This window comes from Plectrocnemia conspersa, unplaced genomic scaffold, assembly GCF_051122295.1.
Source record: "Plectrocnemia conspersa isolate PC_06_02 unplaced genomic scaffold, ASM5112229v1 ptg000008l, whole genome shotgun sequence".
NCBI lineage: Eukaryota > Metazoa > Arthropoda > Insecta > Trichoptera > Polycentropodidae > Plectrocnemia > Plectrocnemia conspersa.
The window spans coordinates 17116802-17135851 of record NW_028277172.1 but is presented as its reverse complement, the minus strand read 5'-3'; the positions used below and the strand labels follow the sequence as shown (position 1 = coordinate 17135851).

The following is a 19050-nucleotide window of genomic DNA, read 5'->3' as shown; positions in this document are numbered from 1 at the left end:
ATTGAGCCGTTGCATTTGTATTTTACTGTGATTTACAGTTAGCCGTTGTATTTTACTGTGATTTACAGTTGTTTACATGGTTTACAAAGTACGGGGCGCGCGAATGCATATTGCGTTGCAAGAGAGTTCAGCTCAATAATTTTTTTAACTGAAATATTTTCGTAAAAACTGTACTAGGATTAACTTTTAGTGCGAGAAATTAAAAGAATATAAGTCAAATAATATTTTTATTTTACTTTTGAATAGAGATTTATTTACGAAGAAAAATATAGTAAAAAATATGAATAAAATAAAAAAATTTACAAAGAAATAAAATATATAAACATTTTGAAGAAAATATAACAAGCAATCAACAATCACTCGCTTTCATCCAAAATCAAATTCTAACTACTACACCTTCTATTCTATTATTATCTTGAGGTTGTTCATTCGTATTCTGACGTTCTTTTCTTAACTTGTAATATGTAGCTAGATATATTTAAAATTGTTTTTTAAATTTTGCAGAACGTTCGGTTGAATGATCAAAATTAATAAAATAAGTTTTCAACTATTCTGCTAAATGTAGTTTTTGATTTAGATTTTCTAAATTATAATTTTTATTATTAAAATTTTCTAAATTAAAATTGTTATTATTAAAACTTTTATCACTATTTGTGGAATTCAATCGAAATACTTTGTTAGTGTTACAAGCCTTTCCTCATCTAATTCTACTTTATTATTTTTTAATTTGTTGTTATTCAGGTTGTTCAGGTCCTCAAAGCCCAAAGATCGAGAAGTATTAATTAAAATGTTATGTTAGTAATTATATTGGAATTTATAAAGTTGTGTAACTTGAAAGTAAATTTAATAATTTATTATCATGGTAGCATAATATGAAACAAATAAATTTTGTAAATGTATTGATTTTGTTGACAATTCTCGTTATTGCGAGTCACTCGTATTTACTAAGCGTTACATCGAGACACAATAAATTGAGCAATCCCTACTCAATGTTTCAATTTAAGTTGACAGTTCAAGTTTAAATCTAAAAGCCATTATAAAGACATCATGCAAAAACTATTGAAACTATCAAAAAAATATATCGTGAGTAACAAAAAGTTCTAAAAACATGGGCGTTAAAGGTTTGTGGACGCTTTTCGGTCCTTACTGCGAAAGGAAGTCACTTTATGAGGTAAACATTAAAAATCATATAATAATTAATTCAACTGTATAATAAAATGCCTTCGGTATACAGATAAGAGGTGAAAGAGTAGCAATTGATCTTTCTGGATGGGTTTGCGACAGTCAAAACGTCGCAGATCATCATACACAACCCCGTCTTTATTTAAGGTATGATTGATTGGAAATTATTAAGGTGACCAGATTTTGAAAATATTAAAAAAATAAAGTAAAAATAAAAAAGCTATGGGAGCCGATTTTATATTGGAAAATTTTGTCTGAGGAGGATAAATTGCTACGGGAGCTAAAAAAAGGTTTATTTCAGCAATTTCAAAAAAAGAACAATATTTTTGAGGAAGACAATTCTCAAAGGAAAATGTCTAGTCATCTTAAAATTGTGTATTTAGTGCTATAATTATAAAATAGTTGTGACAATATTAATTAAAAATATTTTATACAAATGTTATATTTTAGAAATTTATTTTTTCGAACAACTTATCTGCTGTTTGAGAATGTTACACCAATATTTGTACTCGAAGGAGAAGCACCCGTTGCAAAAGGTACTACTATGGCAAATAGAAATTTGGTACAATTTAGAGGTTGTGCTAGAAAGCCTCAAGAAGATGGTAAAAAAATGAAGAAGCCGGACAGACAAAGAAAACGATTCTCAAATGTTTTAGCAAATGTATGTATGTATATGACTTTTTAACGTTTTAATATTTTTTTAAATATTTATATTTGATTTTTAGTGTGAGAAACTATTAAAAAGTATGGGACTTGAGTGTGTACAAGGTTTCGGGGAAGCTGAAGCTATGTGTGCACATCTTAACTCAACTGGAGTAACTATAAATAAATTTGTTACATGAATAATATTATATATAGTATTTTTAACAAAACTTCATATGTTATTTGTAAGGCAGTATCGGCAGTTGTATCTCAAGATTCAGATTGTTTCGTATACGGAGCTACGAGAGTTTATAGAAATTTTTCTGTATCAAACACAGGTCTTAATTCGGCTAACGCGGGCTCAGTGGATGTTTACGATTTAAATAATATTAAAAAGTCATTGAGTATGTTTATTTACTCTTACAAAAAAAATTGGTTATGTTATATTTTATATAATAATATACTTTTATAGACTTTGGTAGAAATAAAATGGTGGCAATGGCTCTTTTATGCGGTTCAGATTACAACGGAAATGGAATTGAAGGTGTTGGCTATTCAAATGCAGTGGCTTTTTTGGCGCAATACTCCGATGATGAAATATTAGATAGGTGGTTATCGATTTTATAGACATTTTTTTATATAAATTAACCATGTATTTTTTATTTGCTTTAGACTGAAATCGTGGTCTTTAGATCCAAGGTTGTATGATAAATTGAGTTATAATGCTGAAGATAATTCCAAATGTTCTGGTTGCGGTCATCTTGGAACTTTACGCTCGCACACAAAAAACGGTTGTACATCATGCAAAATGCATTCCGGTTGCGATCAATCATCTTATAAGTTAGTCAATTTTATATTTATTTTTTCATTTAATTACATATTAATCAATGCAAAATAATTGCAGAACGTCCCGGGCTAATATTAGAATAGAATTAAACATCAGAAAAAAAGCTTTAGATAATTGTGATATGTTTCCTGATAATAATTTGATTGAAGAGTTCTTGATCGATAAAGAAGAAACTCCTATGGGATTTAGACCTCGTTGGAAAAGGCCTGATTTAATTAAATTTGTGGTATATATATAACATAATAATTTTATTAATAAAGATACAAGTGCTAATTAATTTATTTTATTTTTAAAGAAAGTAATGACCCAATATTTAGGCTGGAATGAATATTATTGCGTTGAAAAGTTTTTACCGCTTTTAACGAGATGGCAACTGCTACAAATGGGAGGAGATAGAGAAAAAGATGATATATCTCTCTTAGTCAACAGTACCAACTATCAATCATGGATCACTCCGTCGTTTATAAAGAAAAAAAGGACTCCAAAAGGTATTTCTTTGAGTTATAATACAAAATGAAATAATTTATATGATTTTATTTTATGCTTTAGGTGTTCCTTGTTATGAAGTATTATGGCAAGATTCTAATAAATATTATGAAGGATTAGTTCCAGATGATCAACTACAAGGTAAATTCAAAATCATTTAACTAAAATATACATTTAATTAAATCGTGTAACTATTTCAGATAATGATGAAGAAAAATTGTGGACAACGGTAGAACGTCAAGATTTAATGGAAGCTGCTTATCCAGATGTAGTAGACGCATTTTTAGCATCTAAAGTTAAACCGAAAAAGATCACAAAGAGATCGAAAAAAGTTCTATTGACTGATTTAAATGAGAGCATGAAAAACTTAAGTATCTGTGCCGATAACTCGCAATCAAAACCAAAAAAGAGGAAATTGAACGCAAGCTTCAAAACTAAACCTAAAAAGTATAAATTGAATGGCAAGCAAAAAAGATTAGATTTTTTCTTTAAGAAAAATTCATCTATCAAATCTATCAAAAATAAATCAATTCATATACCATTGATGAATGATACTGATGACCTTTTTGGTGATGAAGAACTGTCCTGTATCATTGACGGTATTTTACAAAGAAACGATGAACACAGCATAATTGAATGTTTGAATAAACAATCTCCAGAAGAAAATTTGACACCAGTCAAACCATTATCTTTTAGAAAATTCAGTGACGTGCATAACATGGTGAACGATTTTTGCAGCACACCTGTACAAAAAGATAATAAAAAACGCATCAGTTACTTTTTTGGATGTCTCGACGATCAAGAAGACGCCTTTGAACAATCTTTAGAACTCAGAAAAGGATCAAATTTTAAGAATCTGTCTTTCCGTTCGCCTAATAAGAATGGTTCCAAAGAATGTAAGAAGAATTTGGAGACCCCACCGTATACTCCGTTGATGGAGAGAGTTAGAAAATTAAGGCAATTCAATTAATTTTATGTATTGGATTGCGTGTTTAAAGTATTATGTTTTAAATAGTTTTTAATAACCCATCAGATGATTGTTGGCTTATTCATATTTCATCTTCTATCAGAGGTTGATTTTTTTTTTTTGAAATGCTGTACAAAATATCCTAAACTGCATCTTCGATTTCAAAGCAATGCGATGCAACGTCTTCTTCTATTCCAATATCGTATATTTTATGCAAATCGAATATCATTTAATGGTCCACTATCATCTAATGCGCCTGATAAGATTTATTACATCTTGGATTCCTTCAAATATTGCTTCGTAATACACATTAAAAATAAGAGGCAACAAAATGAGTCCTTGTCAATTCATGGCATTTTAATTTTAGTTTTCTATTATATAGATATCTTGGTATTCTATTCTCCTAAAATATTTATTGTAGTTTTGATTATTGGTTATTGCCAAACGATTTTTATAGTTGACAAGACAGGTATATTTATTCAATGTACATTTATATTCAGATATCTCTTAATCAATCATGTGACTCATGCTTGTGGTTCTATATTTTTGTCACTATTCTTTAAATAGTAATAATAGTTATTTTATGAATAGTATTAAAAATTCAGCTAGATTACAATATACTAGAAGAGATAGCAAACCACGTGCTACAAATAAAAATGAACTAATTGATACATTGTTAAAACACACGAAATGTCTTCAGGAATGCTTATTGAAAATCAATCGAATCAGTTGTATAACTGGTCTTTGGTTCATCGTGTTTTACTTTTAGTTATGCTTTTTGATAATTAAAATAAACTATATAAATATAACGCTTTTAATGTGCAACCCTTTAATATGATAATTCGAGTTAATTTAATAAAGATATTACAAACTAAACTATTCTGTTTTTTTTTATTTAAAAAAGTAATTTGAATCAAAACAAAAGACATTGTTATGCTCAAAAGTGAATTAAACACAGTGGTTTCGTTTATAGTTTTACCCGGGAGGTATACTCATGATTCGTTAGAAGGTGCGTACATAATAGAGGCGGAGTTTAACAATACTTATACTAATATATGTACAATAAAAATACAGATGTCAGGAATATGACGCGGTGTTAGTTTATAATGAATAACTTCTCATTTTTTGAAAGTTTGCCTGTACACACTAATTAATAGTAACTAATATTCTAGTGAACTCTTACTATGCCAGCATTATTAAGATAATTTTCATCACTTTTACGGATTTGATACACGGATAGTGTGGTCAGTTGACAACTCTTCCTACCAGATACATTAGTAGGGACTTGAATTCAATATGTATTAAACATGCTAACTGAAAAATATTTTTTGTTGTTGCTGTTGTAATAATTAAAAAGTATTGCTTTTTATTACCCCACATCATTGAGAGTACACAAAAAAGTTTCAAATGTGTTTGGCAAAATTGTGTGGGACTAAATGGTTGTGCAGTATTTACATATTTTTATTCTATAATATGTATAACTCAAATTCAATTGATATCACTTATAACATGAGTAGAAATAAATAAGTATACAAGAGATAAATCTTTTGAAAATTAATATTATTGCGATATTCTAAAATTAATATAAATAAATCACATCTCAATTACAATCATCACATATATGTGTTTTTTAATATGTCGCATTTTGAACAAACTGATTTACAATTTTCTACGCACTCTTTTCTCATAAGGTTCTACTGGATAATCGTAATTGACAAAAATAATGCGTAATATAAGTTATTGAAATAAATTGGCGAGTGGTGTTCTGGCCCCTGGTATAAAAATTTAGGAAACATCCAGAAACGATCGATCAAGAACGATATTTTGTTAAGACGATGTTGTCCTTGATTTTTTGTTCCAAAAGAAAAAAGATTTGGCAACCGAATTTTCGAAAATATTTTTTTTAAATTACTGTGTTTTAAAAAAATATGATATTGTCATTATATAAAAATATTAAAATGTCAATACCGGTATTGAAAATTCCGGTATTATTGCAATCTTTAGTTGGAAGTCATTTCTGTCCTTGACGCGTTGAAATAATCCTTCTCATTTTATGTATTACTTTTATTACTTAGGTATTCCTTGATTCAAAGAAGTTGTGATATATTCTAAAGAAATTGGTAATCCTAAGATGGGCTGTAGGTAAATTTACAGATAAAGGATAAATTATTGTCTTCCATCTGTAAATCATTAGTTGAAAACGTTTTCAGATATAATTAAAGGCAAGAGGAAAAGGGAATGGGAATAAATATTTAAAATTTGCTTTAGTATTAATATCTTTTATTCATATTGTCTTGAAGTATTAAGACATAACACTATAGTTGCCAAGGGTGTATAATATAACTTACATAGGTCATTTGTTTCCTACTATTTTATATTAAAATCATTATTGAAAGTGTTTTTGAGAGGTATTTAATACATGTATTAAAACTTTATTAATCCAAAACAAACTGATTATTAACTGTTTGGTTCAGAAATACAAAAATATCTTAAATTAATCTAATAAGTCAATGTTATTATTGGGTGTTGTAAATAAGTTTCCAAGCAATTTCATATAATGTACATATTTATTTTTATAAAAATAATTTAATTAAAATGTATTGTCTATGTTATTGGATCGTTCAACATAGCTGAACATGCTTTTTTGTCATGATTCTTTACTCTTAATTGCTATCTGTGATCTGGGTTTTACCAATGATGAAGTTCACAAGAGTGGGATGCCTTTGGTGGTGTATCACATGGAACGGAACATCCCATATCTTCGAGAGTCTTTATTGCAGCTTGTTTCGCGTCGATCACTGTTAATCGCCTGACACGACACAATTCTTTCATGAATTTTTTGCAGCAACATCTTGTCAATTTTGGTGAAGTAGCCATAGTAAATGTCTGTAAACAGCAAGCTTTAATATGAAAGCATTCAATCCGTTTTAAAATATTGAATATACATATATGACTAACCATTGCTTTCAGTGAATTTCCAAAGTTGCCCAACAACTGTTGTCCCTGCGGGACTAAACTGACTGCCAAAAGATTTCCCATGACCTTATCAATGTATACTGGAGAGGTATACAATACATTGTTGATAGTTTGTAATTGTGGTGGGTAAGTACTTCCGTATCGGTTATATATTCCAGCAACATTATATGTTAATCCGTTTCCTGTACATGTTCCCATTGAACCCTAAAAAAAAATTTGAGCAGTGTTACATATTTGCTGTGATTCTAATAAGCCAGGTGGACTTCAACACTAACATGCAATTTGAATAGTGCACATCCTGACGATTGTATCGCCGAGGCTGTTACAAACTTGTTGAAGTTGATTACGGAGCCTGCCATGTTTTGAACCACCGATATCATCTCGGTGCAGTCATTATTTCCAGGATTTCCCCAATTGACTGCAGCGTTAATGAGCTATAAATTAGACATTGTGGTATTCATTTTTCACATGCTTTTTCGCTATGATTTTTTATGGACTTACGTCAGCTTGAGCGCATAAAGATGGATTTTGACTGATTTGTGGAACTGTTGCCCAAATCCACATTGTGGCAAGGAAGGCGTAGTTTTCCTGGGCATCATTGTTGCTGATCGACATTTGGAGGAGCAAAGTTCTGACATCGTTTGAATACTGGGACGTTGCAGGGAAAGGTTGATTCCATAAATTTGCTGCAATCGCTCTATAAAAATAAATTAGTTTAGTCAGTATAGCCAGGGCGAACCCGGACCCTGGGAAAACTAGGCTTCCGGGCCTCATGACAAAAATGGAATTTAATGTATATTTTAACATCGTAATATAATAGACCTGAGTATAGTACAGTGAAACAGAAAATACGAGCTACTAATATAATCGTAACTGAATCAGTAACCATCAGCATAATTACGTGATGTGTGATACTAAGCAGACTAAAACACACACAACGCGCAGCGCTGACGCATACGCGTAATACTGGCATCACCTGATAATATTATACATTTACTCACTTTGACTTGGGAGTAAAGAATGATCAACAGGAAAAATGTACCAAATGCAGTCGTTTATTATTATTTTATTTTTCAACTACAACTTTTTTATGGACTAGGTAAATACAAAAAAGTCTAATAACATAACTCATAGATAGGATTGTAAGCACAAGTGTTATTATAGGTTTCAGTTTTATTTGCACACTTGCTACACAAATGATAAAAGTGCAATTAATGTTATTCTTCAAATAAAATGCTCGAAGCGCATATGTAATATTCTAAAATGTCGCATTATTAGTACAATACTGTCATAAGTCTGAAATAATCCAGAAATATCTACTCAACATTTTCTCTAAAGCAAATAACATAAAAATATTGCTAGCTAAAGCGTATGTGGCACACAACCTAAAAACAACTCAATAACTTAGCGCTTATCAGTTAAATTATATTTTCGCTATTCGGAATATAAATCTACCAGTGAAAATGTATTCAGATATGATTTCACTAAAACGTCAGTGAAAATAAAGCTTCATTTGTAACATATTATACATACACACCGTTTTTAACCGTTCAAATTTCTTCGCACGTTATTTTTTTATGTTACGTAATGTTTTTTTCTAATATTGATTGATGAATGAATACAAAAACAAATATATAGTTATATCGCTTATGTGATATAATATTAACATGTGCACACAGTTTAATCAACAAACTTACAAATTAAATAGAACCAGAAACACCTTTATGTAATCAGTTGTCATTTTTCTGTAGGCCATTTTTTATTTTATTTTCTCTAAAATTGGTATTATTTTTTAATAAAGAAAGTTATTCTTATTAAATTTAAAAAAAAAATATTTAGTATTATTAGCGATCTTTATTATAATTTTATGCATGCCGTAAAACACTAAAATTTTACACAGCAAGATTTCCGCCACAAAAAGTAATGTATGGTAACTCGATTATTATTTTTTTTAGAAATCATATATGTTATATTATAAGAAATATTTTGCCTTATGAAAGTTGAAATAATTATATAAATATGAAACTAATACATACCTTTGCGAGTTTCTCATCACAACAGGATCGTTCAAATCTCCTGGTGGTAAATGTGCAGGACAAATCTGTTGTTTACATGCAACAGATTTTCCATAAGGTACTAATGATATAGTACACTCAGAATTAGCCTGTAATTAATAAACATAAAATATTATATAAATAGTAGGTGTGTAAATATAAATTATATAAAAATAATTTTATACTGATATTAAAATAAAGATTACAAATAATTGGTAAATTAGTGGAAAAAAATGCAATACATGTACAACTATTGACTTGTTTCATAAAGATGCAGTAAACTTAAATAAATAAAAAATCAATTATCAACTATCAATGAAATTATGAAATTTGATTTTTTAATTAACATTAATATTTGCTATTTAAATAAAAATAACACCAATTTTGTGAAGCAAGCTCAATTTTTTTACATACATAAATATGTTAACATCAAACGAAAACACATACAAAAATAATTTTAGATGATTTCTCAAAAAATTTAAGTAAAATACACATTTGAATTTGAAGTATTGTGACTATTTACAGCTAAAATACACGTTATTATATATATATATATTGAATAATGTTACACAATACAAATACAAGTCTGAAAATATTATGTAAAAAGTAAATAAAAAAATTACAAATTATATTTCAAAAATAAAAAAGAACCTTTTATATATAGTATATATTTTCATGGTTAGTAAATCAAAAAACGAGCATATTCAAATTTGTACCTTATAAAATAAGAAAAGCAGGACTGCAATATATAGTTTCATGCTGATGCTTTCTTATTTTTTTCTTAAGGATGCAGATACACTTGATATTGAAGTTTTATGGCATGCTGTTTTATGGCATCACTCTAATATATATCGAGCTAATATTAGGATTAGCATAATTTGGCCACATTTCCAAGCATTCTAAACAGTGTTTTCTTTATTTTAATTTAATTTCTAATTAACAATAATGAAGATTAATTTTATTCTTCTTTTTATTATTAGTATTTTCTTAAAAAATAACATTTTTTAAAATGCAGTTCTGAAGGAAAAACTTATACTTTTCATTACAGATGTTTTATTTATTTTTCAATATCATTATAAACGTTTATTACAAACTTAAGAAATCAGAAAAGATAAGTTACTGGTTAATGTATATTTTCTAGTTTATAAAAATAGTAACATCAAGATAAAAAAAATAAGGAAAAATACAAAAAAAAACTTTCTTTTAATATTATAGATGCTTAACTTCTGGGATTTTACATATAAATATGTATAAAGGATTCAATATATTGGAAAATTATATCAGCTAAAATGTTATCTAAAAGGATAGATAATATATTGAAGTAATATTACTGAAATGTAATCTTGGTTGTAATATGGCAATTACACGAACATTATCTATGTTTTTATTTTTACTATATAACTGAGAAACAGCAAAAACAAAAATAGTATATGGCAGTATTTTAGCAGTAAATCATAATTAACCGATTCATAAAGTAATCAATCACTTAATATATTAACAGAGCACAATTCCGATTTCTAAATAATCAAAAACACAGAAGTATTTGTTATAGAATTAAAAATACATAAGTTATGTCATAATAATGAATTATGTTATAATCGTGAATAATTATTAATGCATAATATTCCAGCTTAAAAAAATCATTCGATTTTCGGACACAATGCGGTACAGTGCAAAATTTTTGTTAGTGACTTCTTAGTTCTACGATTTACAAGCTGGTAAGTCAGATTATTTTAAATCCTATAGTTTCTTATTTATATAATGATTTTATCAATTTTACAATTAGAGGGATTAACCTGAACTATCAATCATAAAAATGCCAGTTCAACTTGCAATAAAGATTTTTTAACGGTATAAGAAAAAATGCGTTTTTTCCTCAAAATCAAACTCGTCACCATTCTGTAATTAGGAATGTCGGGAGCTGTCGACACTACCCAAAGATTATGTTGGCAAAGGTCACAATCTTTGCACAAATATAAAGGTGGTATACAAATCTCAGTTCAATCTCAATCACAGTTAACACCAGTGGCGTAGCTATGGTGGGGCGGAGAGGGCGGGCCGCCCCGGGCGGCACTTGCTTGGGGGCGGCATATTCGCGATGGGATCGTCTAGTGTGGTTCTTAACCCAGAATACACTAAAACATATATAAATCCACGAATAACAACAGCTTAATAATAACCAATTTATTATTTTAAGAAATGCTGATTTAATGACCCTGCAAAAAATGTATGGGGGGGGGGGCGGCAATTTTAAGGATCGCCCTGGGCGGCACATACCCTAGCTACCCTACTGGTTAACACCATCTAGACACTTTGCAAATCATATGTCATCTTTAAAAGCATCAACAGAAAAAACTCCACATCTAGTGTACAATATTATGATTGTGCGGATAACACAAAAAATAAGTCGTATGTCCAAATATGTGTATGTATGCTACGTGTAACGTAACTTTATGTGTAGTTTCATATTTTGAAATTTACAAATATATTTTGTTGGGCTTATTAATTGTACCACTCTACTATTTACAATTAGAGGGATTAACTGATTCTATCAATCATAAAAAGAGCCAGTTCGACTTGCGATAGTGTTTTAACCGTTTAAGAAAAAAAGTATCTAGCATGCTACAAATAATTTAATTTAAGTGGAATTCAATGAAAGAATTCTCGCAGTTATTTTAGAAATAAAAAATAATAATAAAAAAATATATTCATAAATAAAAAGATGCTTTCAAAATGTCGTTTTTTTTGTGTTACATTCTACACTAAAAGCTTTAATATTTTTTTATCACGAACCATAGATTGATTACAGCAAAAGAAAACAATTGGTGACTGCTATCAATGGAAAGTGTCATATTAGAAATCATTCACAGCTGAATATGTAAATAATTATCAATATCACGCAGATGTCAGTATGCTTAAATTATTCAATATCGTTCTAATTCGGCTATGTGACCTAATACACGTATCAAGAAAGAATCCAGAAGACTAAAAATCCATAAATTAAAAAATCGACAATATTTTTTACATCAGGGTTATTTAACATACGGCCCGCGACTTTATTTTGTTCTAAACTTTTTTCAGTTTAAATCCATTATTAAAACACCAATACAAATTTATAAAAAGACCACTGATAACACACTGTTTAGTTTTCATTAGATTTATTGAAAAATTAAATAAGTTATTTTAAAAATATATGTCTAATAAAAATCGCGTTTAATAAGAATAGTTAATCCGTTCTATTCTGCTGATAATGGTTTTTAGGTTTGGTGTAAATTAATTGGTGCCGATTATCAAAAGTGATTTAAGATGAGAATGGCATAAATTAAATCTATATTTAGATTTAATCTTAGAAAAAGTTGCCAAATGTAGAAATGATTCTCCGAGAAAATAATGCAATTTTTGAAAATCAGACAATTTTTAAAAATTATTTTTTAAAATGTCGTCACAATGTAAATTAATTATTTCGACTGAAATTCTGGCGGAAGAGTTTCTATTTCGCAGCTAAATGGATTTAGAAATATTCTAATATCATTTCTAATGCCATCAAGATTTGAAATTATTTCTAAGCTTTTATCCAAAGCTTTTATTGCATATATAAAGGGAAATTAAGACTATCTGCTGACTTCTTTACATACGTTAAAATTAACGATAAAATTATTATTGCCTAATGGAGATTGAAATATAATTATTTTTTTGCCTAAATGATTTTATGATTGTACATATAAGAGATAAGTTAATTTACTCAATCTGTTAAAAATTATAACTTTCACACTAGTTTTCTCAATTAATCTAAGTTTTCGACTATCCGAAAATTTAATAAAAAATAGATGAAGTATTCGAATATTTATTTAACCAATTAATTTTACCTGTAAAATATTATTTTATTTGAATTAATCACTTATTATAATACTTTCATAAACGTTAAACTTTTAGAATTTTATAAAATATTTCATTTACATAATTATTTTTTAAATCGTTCATAATAACGGGTTGTGGACAGCCGGCTTTCGAAAAAATATTAATTCGGTCCACTAATCATTAATTTCCTCCCAATGGGTTACATTTAGAATCCAAATGAAACACATTGGGTGTAAAATACTGATGGTGCTGAATTCAGCTTATAATTTTATAAAATAATCAAATACTTGTGATATTTATATTTCCATACATGAGTGCTTACTAAAATTGCTGCTTTACATAAATATATTACAAACATGTTGTTATCGAGCAGTTTTTTTAGAATTTATTTGTACGAACGTTCAGCTAAAATAATATTGATCAACATTATTGATTATTTGTTTTTAATAGGTAACTTTTTATGACGGGAATAATTACGCACAATTTAATGTTTTTAGAAAATCAAATAAAAGGCAAAATTGTCTATATTTTTTAATAGTTCTTTAATATGTTAATAATTAATAAAATTTGCGATAAAGTATTGTACGAATATTCAATCATATATGCGCTACTAGAATAACATAAATGACCATTATTTACAGATAATTTAGTGCTTAGAAATATACATGATATATATTAATGTTGCCATACTTGTTTAATAAACAAACTTATCTATCAAATTCAAGACAGTTAAACAAAAGTTAATATGCCACGATGAGTGATAAAAAACAAACACAAGTTTAAAAGTGGTGAAATATCTAATTTTCCTGATTTATTTTTCGTCAAGTCTTCATCAAGACAAATAAGGAACTTATATGTCAGATAAAATTATTAAACTAATGCATAAATTGAGCGGAAGACATCAATGCAACCTCGAAAAAATTAAGGAAAGAATATTAGCCAGCGCGAAAGAGACTATAAGAACATATAAACACAGAATAAATAAGGAATGAATTAAGAAAAATGCAGAACCGCAATCGCTGAGAAAAATAAATAAGAAAGAGATACCTGCAGAGAAGCTTAATATACAACACAAATCTACAAAGAATAGAGAAAAATAGCCACAAAATTAGGAAGAAATAAAATAACTTAAATGAGGAAAAATTAGCTGCGAATAATGGAAAGAGAAAGAGTATTCAATCCTATAAGTTTTTTATAAACTACTCAGAGATCAAGTAAAATCCTTCCAATCACGGTTCATTGCATGCAAAAATAATTAAGGGAAAATTCTGATAGAGAAAGACGAAATTATAGGGAGATGGTACGAGTTATTTTAAAATCTACTATGCCCCACAGCAGTAGATACTCGTTGTCTACAACATTTTCATTTCGCAAATTTTAACAGCTTTACAATATTAACAAATAAATTTAAAATATTATTAAATCAATTATATTTTTTACTGCTTCGAAAAATATTCTGTAGCAATAATATGTCTTTTGATAAAACTTCTTATATAAACAGGTAATGACGTATAATGCAGTTATTGAGACTAAATACATATTTCGACTTTAAGACTAATATTTACTTTGTATGGTCCACGCTAAATTTAAGAATAAAGAGGCAACAAACGAGTTTTTAAATTTATAGAAATATTTTAAAACTAAATTATGGTTAAGTAGTTTCAGAAAAAATAATTCATAATTTTATTGATACTATTATTTCACAACAATGTCATAAAACAGCTGTGTACATTATTAAAAGCTAGTACTGATAACATAGATAAAAGTATTATGATTTGAAACTATTATAAGCTAATGTAAATAAAATTTATTATGATATTAATATTAAAATTTACACATTGTATTAATGATCATCTACAAATCAATGGAACTATTATGAAAACACTTGAACAGGTCATTAAAACAATAAATAAAATATATATTTTTTTCAACTAATGTTTTTATATTTTATATGTTCTTTTTTTGACTTTTTATAAGGAGAAAAACTAAGGATTAATGACTAATTTAAATATTTTTATTACAGTTAAAGATCTGGATCCATTGAAATGTAAGCTTCTGCCTCTAAATTTTAGATTTAGAGTCTAAAGCAGTATCCACTTTGGTATTTTATCCTTAACAATGTCCTTTTTTGGTATTTTATCCTTAACTGTTGACATGTGTTACCTATAGATATTCTGTGACGAGACAACCTGGAAATTTATTCTGGTGAATTCCTGGCTATTGCGCCAACTCCTGTTCCAGTATTTGATTAAAAGTGTATTACTATTTTAATGTTTTGAAACACAACCAAACAATTACAGCCAAATATCACTGCGATTGATTAACAAAGTTAAAAGGGATTCTATGTCGAGAAAATCTAGGAATTTATTCCCGGGATTACCCGGCTTTTTTGCCGTCTCGTGTCCCAAGTCTTCAAAAAAAAAAAATGAACCCGAAACTTTATTTTTTGACTGAAAAGGTCTGAAATTAACATATGTTAGCACTAGAAATGTTCGCAGCGTTGAAATTAAAAATTAAAGAAAGAAGAAATAAGCAGCTCATAATTTTTTCCCCTAATATTTTTTTTACAAAAACCTGACAATGTTACTCATAAAAACTATTTTTGAAGCTGCTCCAAAAATATTATACATCTCATATTGGGTATATATTTTAAAGAACGACTTTTTTTTCTAATTTTGATAATTCGGAATCACATATTAAAAAAATTAATGAAGAGAATATTCATGATAATTATATTAATATGACGTTTACAATCGAATAATAGACCACTAAAATATTTCTCCAATAAAAAATGTGGTTGACGAAATTAATTTAAGATTTTGCAACCAACTGGATAACGGACTCAAAATAAATATCAACATCAACAAAAAGCGAGAAAATATTTTCAACAGCCGATCCATTTTTTGTCAGGGTTGTTCATTCATCGGAGGAGTTATAAATTTTATTTGACGTTTCTACAACGATCATGGGTTGAAAAACAATTAAGAGAGTCGGTAATAGTACAATTGTCACAAAATTCGGTTTTCATCTTTACCTAAAAAATAGTTTTGTATTCAACACTCCATTGCTTTTGTTAAAATTAATTATCTTTACTTAAAAAATATTGAAACGAACAATTTTACGCATGCCAATAATATACTACGCCGTAGTAACTACGGATTTGGTAAACTAATGGCTCTTAAAACTTTTACAAGCCGGTCGAGAAAAAAATAAAAAATATATATCCACAATAAAACACATTTCAATGTATCATTATTTGATAAACAGTTAAATGTGTATGTTTATTAAAATTATTTTTAAAAAAATACGGTGTATTTGTATACAAATTGCAAAAACAAGAAAAAATCTCTCGTTTTCGTGATATTAGTATAACTCTTAAAATCCACAAATAACATTTTTATCACCAAGGACATACTAATAATTATTTTTAAATAGAATGTTTACTCACCATTGTAAATATTTTCATACTAACGCGATTTTTTCACTCATTTTTTATGTGCATCGTGCCAAAAATTCCCAAGTGTAAAAAAAGCACCACTTTAATTAGACAAATCAGAAATTTGGAAAATTCAGTAATCCGCCCCTATCTAATAAAAGATAAAAACACACAAGAAATGTCGAAAGTTCTACATTACGAGACATAAAAAAATACAATATAATCTCACTAATCCGGTCATTTAAAAAATATGTTATTTCAGCAACCCGGCAATGTCTAAATATTTGATAAACTCACTTATTAAGTTATCAAAGAGTATATGAAAAAAATATATGCATTACTTTTAAATAAATAAGATAATAATAAATATTCATACGCTATTTTTTAACACATTTAACTTCTTAATCTTACTGCATGTATTTTTTCCGCTGCGAAAAATGTGTATTTTACAAAGCATTGATATAATATTAGCATATCTAGAAAAAATCATTGAAATATTTACATTGTATCAAAAGATACACACATTTATATAAGAAGTGTTAAATTCTGGCGTATTTGCAAAAAAGTGCCTGTAAAAATAGTATACATTGAAATATCTCTTATTGTGAATATATATTTTTTATTATTTTATAGTAAAAGTTTTAAAAACGATAAGTTTACTAAAACCATGCGTAAAATTGTTCATTTCAATGTTTTTTAAGTAAATATAATTCATTTTTAAATACAACAATTAATAAATAGTTAAAATCGAAGCATTGATATAATATTTACATGTCCAAAAAAATCATTAAAATATTTACATTGTATCAAAATATACACACATTTAAGTAAGAAATGTTAAATTCGCGCATATTTGCGATAAAGTGTCTGCATTTGGCGTACAGACGACATACAAACCACCCGCCATTAAAGTGTTAACTGTCTTTCGAATGTCTATTTTGGTGAAATTCCAGTCGCCTGTGCGGCAAACAAACATTTATTTGAGAATATTTATAATTTATAATGATGATTTATAATAAATTGCTCTTAAACCGCACGGATACTTTTCTAGGGTCGGTTACGTCATAGTTTCTTAACCGGTGGTCCGCGGACCACTGGTGGTCCGCGAAGACTTTTTGAATAAAATTAATTTCACTGATCTTACAATTGATTTTGTAATAAAATTAATTTCACATCTGTTTTGTATTCGCTTGTATAGGGTTATTTAGAAATCGTCTTATCGAATTTTATGCTGTGTTTTATGGATTTTTAAATTATATTTCTTGTTACTGACTGTTTTAATATACCTAAATATGGTTATATCAGCATACTATGTTGCCAAATTAATTGTTTTGAATAAAAAATCAATTATATAAATATTTATTATTTTATTCCAATGTTGATGGTCCGCAAAACATTTTTTGATTTTTTTGGTGGTCCGTGGATGTCAAAAGGTTAAGAAACTATGGCTTACATCATACGGGCCGTTTGTTTTACTTGCCTGCGCTGGACGATACCATACTATTTAATCACCTGAAATATTCACAATAATTAGCATAGCACATTAGTTAACTTGCCTATTATACAATTGTTTAAACACTCGCTCCATATGGTACATTATATACGATTAAATATACTGTCACGACCCAAATAAATGTTTACTGTTTGAAAGTATCTGACAACAGATATATTATTATTAATTATAATATACAATTAGAACTGTGCAATTACCTGTCTGTTCCCATTGTACTGCGACGTATATGAATATAACGTTTTTCGAGTGTTTATAATTGTTATCGTTCACTTGACCATCGCGCAGTTAACAGCTTCTCAGTTGCCTAGTTTAACCCTTTTTGTTGACTAGTTTAGCTTCTTCTTTCTTTCCTATGTCTTACGCCATGGGCGTTATGGCAAAGCGAGCGAAGCAGCCGCCTTGAACATCGCTCTTTAATGATTATTAAATTATTTAATTCCAAATATCCATTTAATAATAGTTAAAAAAAAATATTTTGATAAAGTAAAATGTTTATTAATTAATTCAATTAAAGATAATTTAGTCTTTATTTATTTATCTAAAATTAATTTCTTGTTCGTTTAAGTTTAAAGAGCCCTGAACGATTTTTTTGATTAGATAAAACGTTAAATCTTAATCCAAACAAACCCTTCTTATTTGGATTAGGTAAAACGTATTCATTTGTACATACACGTGAAAAGTTATGCCATTCTATTTCTTTGAGAGTTTTCTACTATGACTTTTACACCCTATAATTGAACAACTCCCCATATTGTTTGATACACAATCGAATTTTAAAAAAAAATAATGCGAAGATCTATCGCACACGTCTGACGTTAGTGGACAGAGTTACGTCTTGGACGTAGTTTGTTTTTCGCCGCGAACGCCGCTTCCATATATTCTCTGTTCTGTGGTTAACGACTAAGGATTAGTACATTTTTATATTTATATTACTTTTATATCGACGAGTCACTAAATGTATCTAATGGTGCTGTGTTGATAGGGTTTGCCAAATATATACATATATGATGATAAATTTCATGAAGAAATTTTAAATGTTTGGAATTTACCAAAAAGTGCAACCAGTTCAGAGATATTTCGAGTCACAAA

General features: G+C 28.2%; 2 protein-coding genes across 3 annotated transcripts; one reads left to right on the top strand and one right to left on the bottom strand.

The window, feature by feature from the left end:
• Nucleotides 1-937: 937 nt before the first annotated feature.
• Nucleotides 938-5000, top strand: Gen (XPG-like endonuclease). 2 transcript variants are annotated; one of them, XM_088190241.1, is made up of 11 exons: nt 938-1171; nt 1235-1329; nt 1633-1843; nt 1908-1997; nt 2075-2228; nt 2297-2432; nt 2497-2664; nt 2729-2897; nt 2967-3159; nt 3221-3298; nt 3358-5000. In XM_088190241.1, exons 1-11 carry the CDS (start codon nt 1109-1111, stop codon nt 4125-4127), a joined length of 2127 nt encoding a protein of 708 aa, XP_088046367.1. In that variant the 5' UTR covers nt 938-1108; the 3' UTR covers nt 4128-5000. The 2 variants fall into 2 exon arrangements, with proteins under 2 accessions (XP_088046367.1, XP_088046368.1); XM_088190242.1 differs by having other exon boundaries at nt 961-1171; nt 2079-2228.
• Nucleotides 5001-6382: 1382 nt separating this feature from the next.
• On the bottom strand, nt 6383-10029 carry LOC148233182 (uncharacterized). Its single transcript, XM_088189682.1, has 6 exons — nt 9871-10029; nt 9137-9264; nt 7602-7797; nt 7376-7534; nt 7083-7304; nt 6383-7010 (listed from the first exon to the last, which is right to left on the bottom strand). The coding sequence occupies exons 1-6, from the start codon at nt 9910-9912 to the stop codon at nt 6813-6815; spliced, it is 945 nt and encodes a 314-aa protein (XP_088045808.1). The 5' UTR covers nt 9913-10029; the 3' UTR covers nt 6383-6812.
• Nucleotides 10030-19050: the final 9021 nt, after the last annotated feature.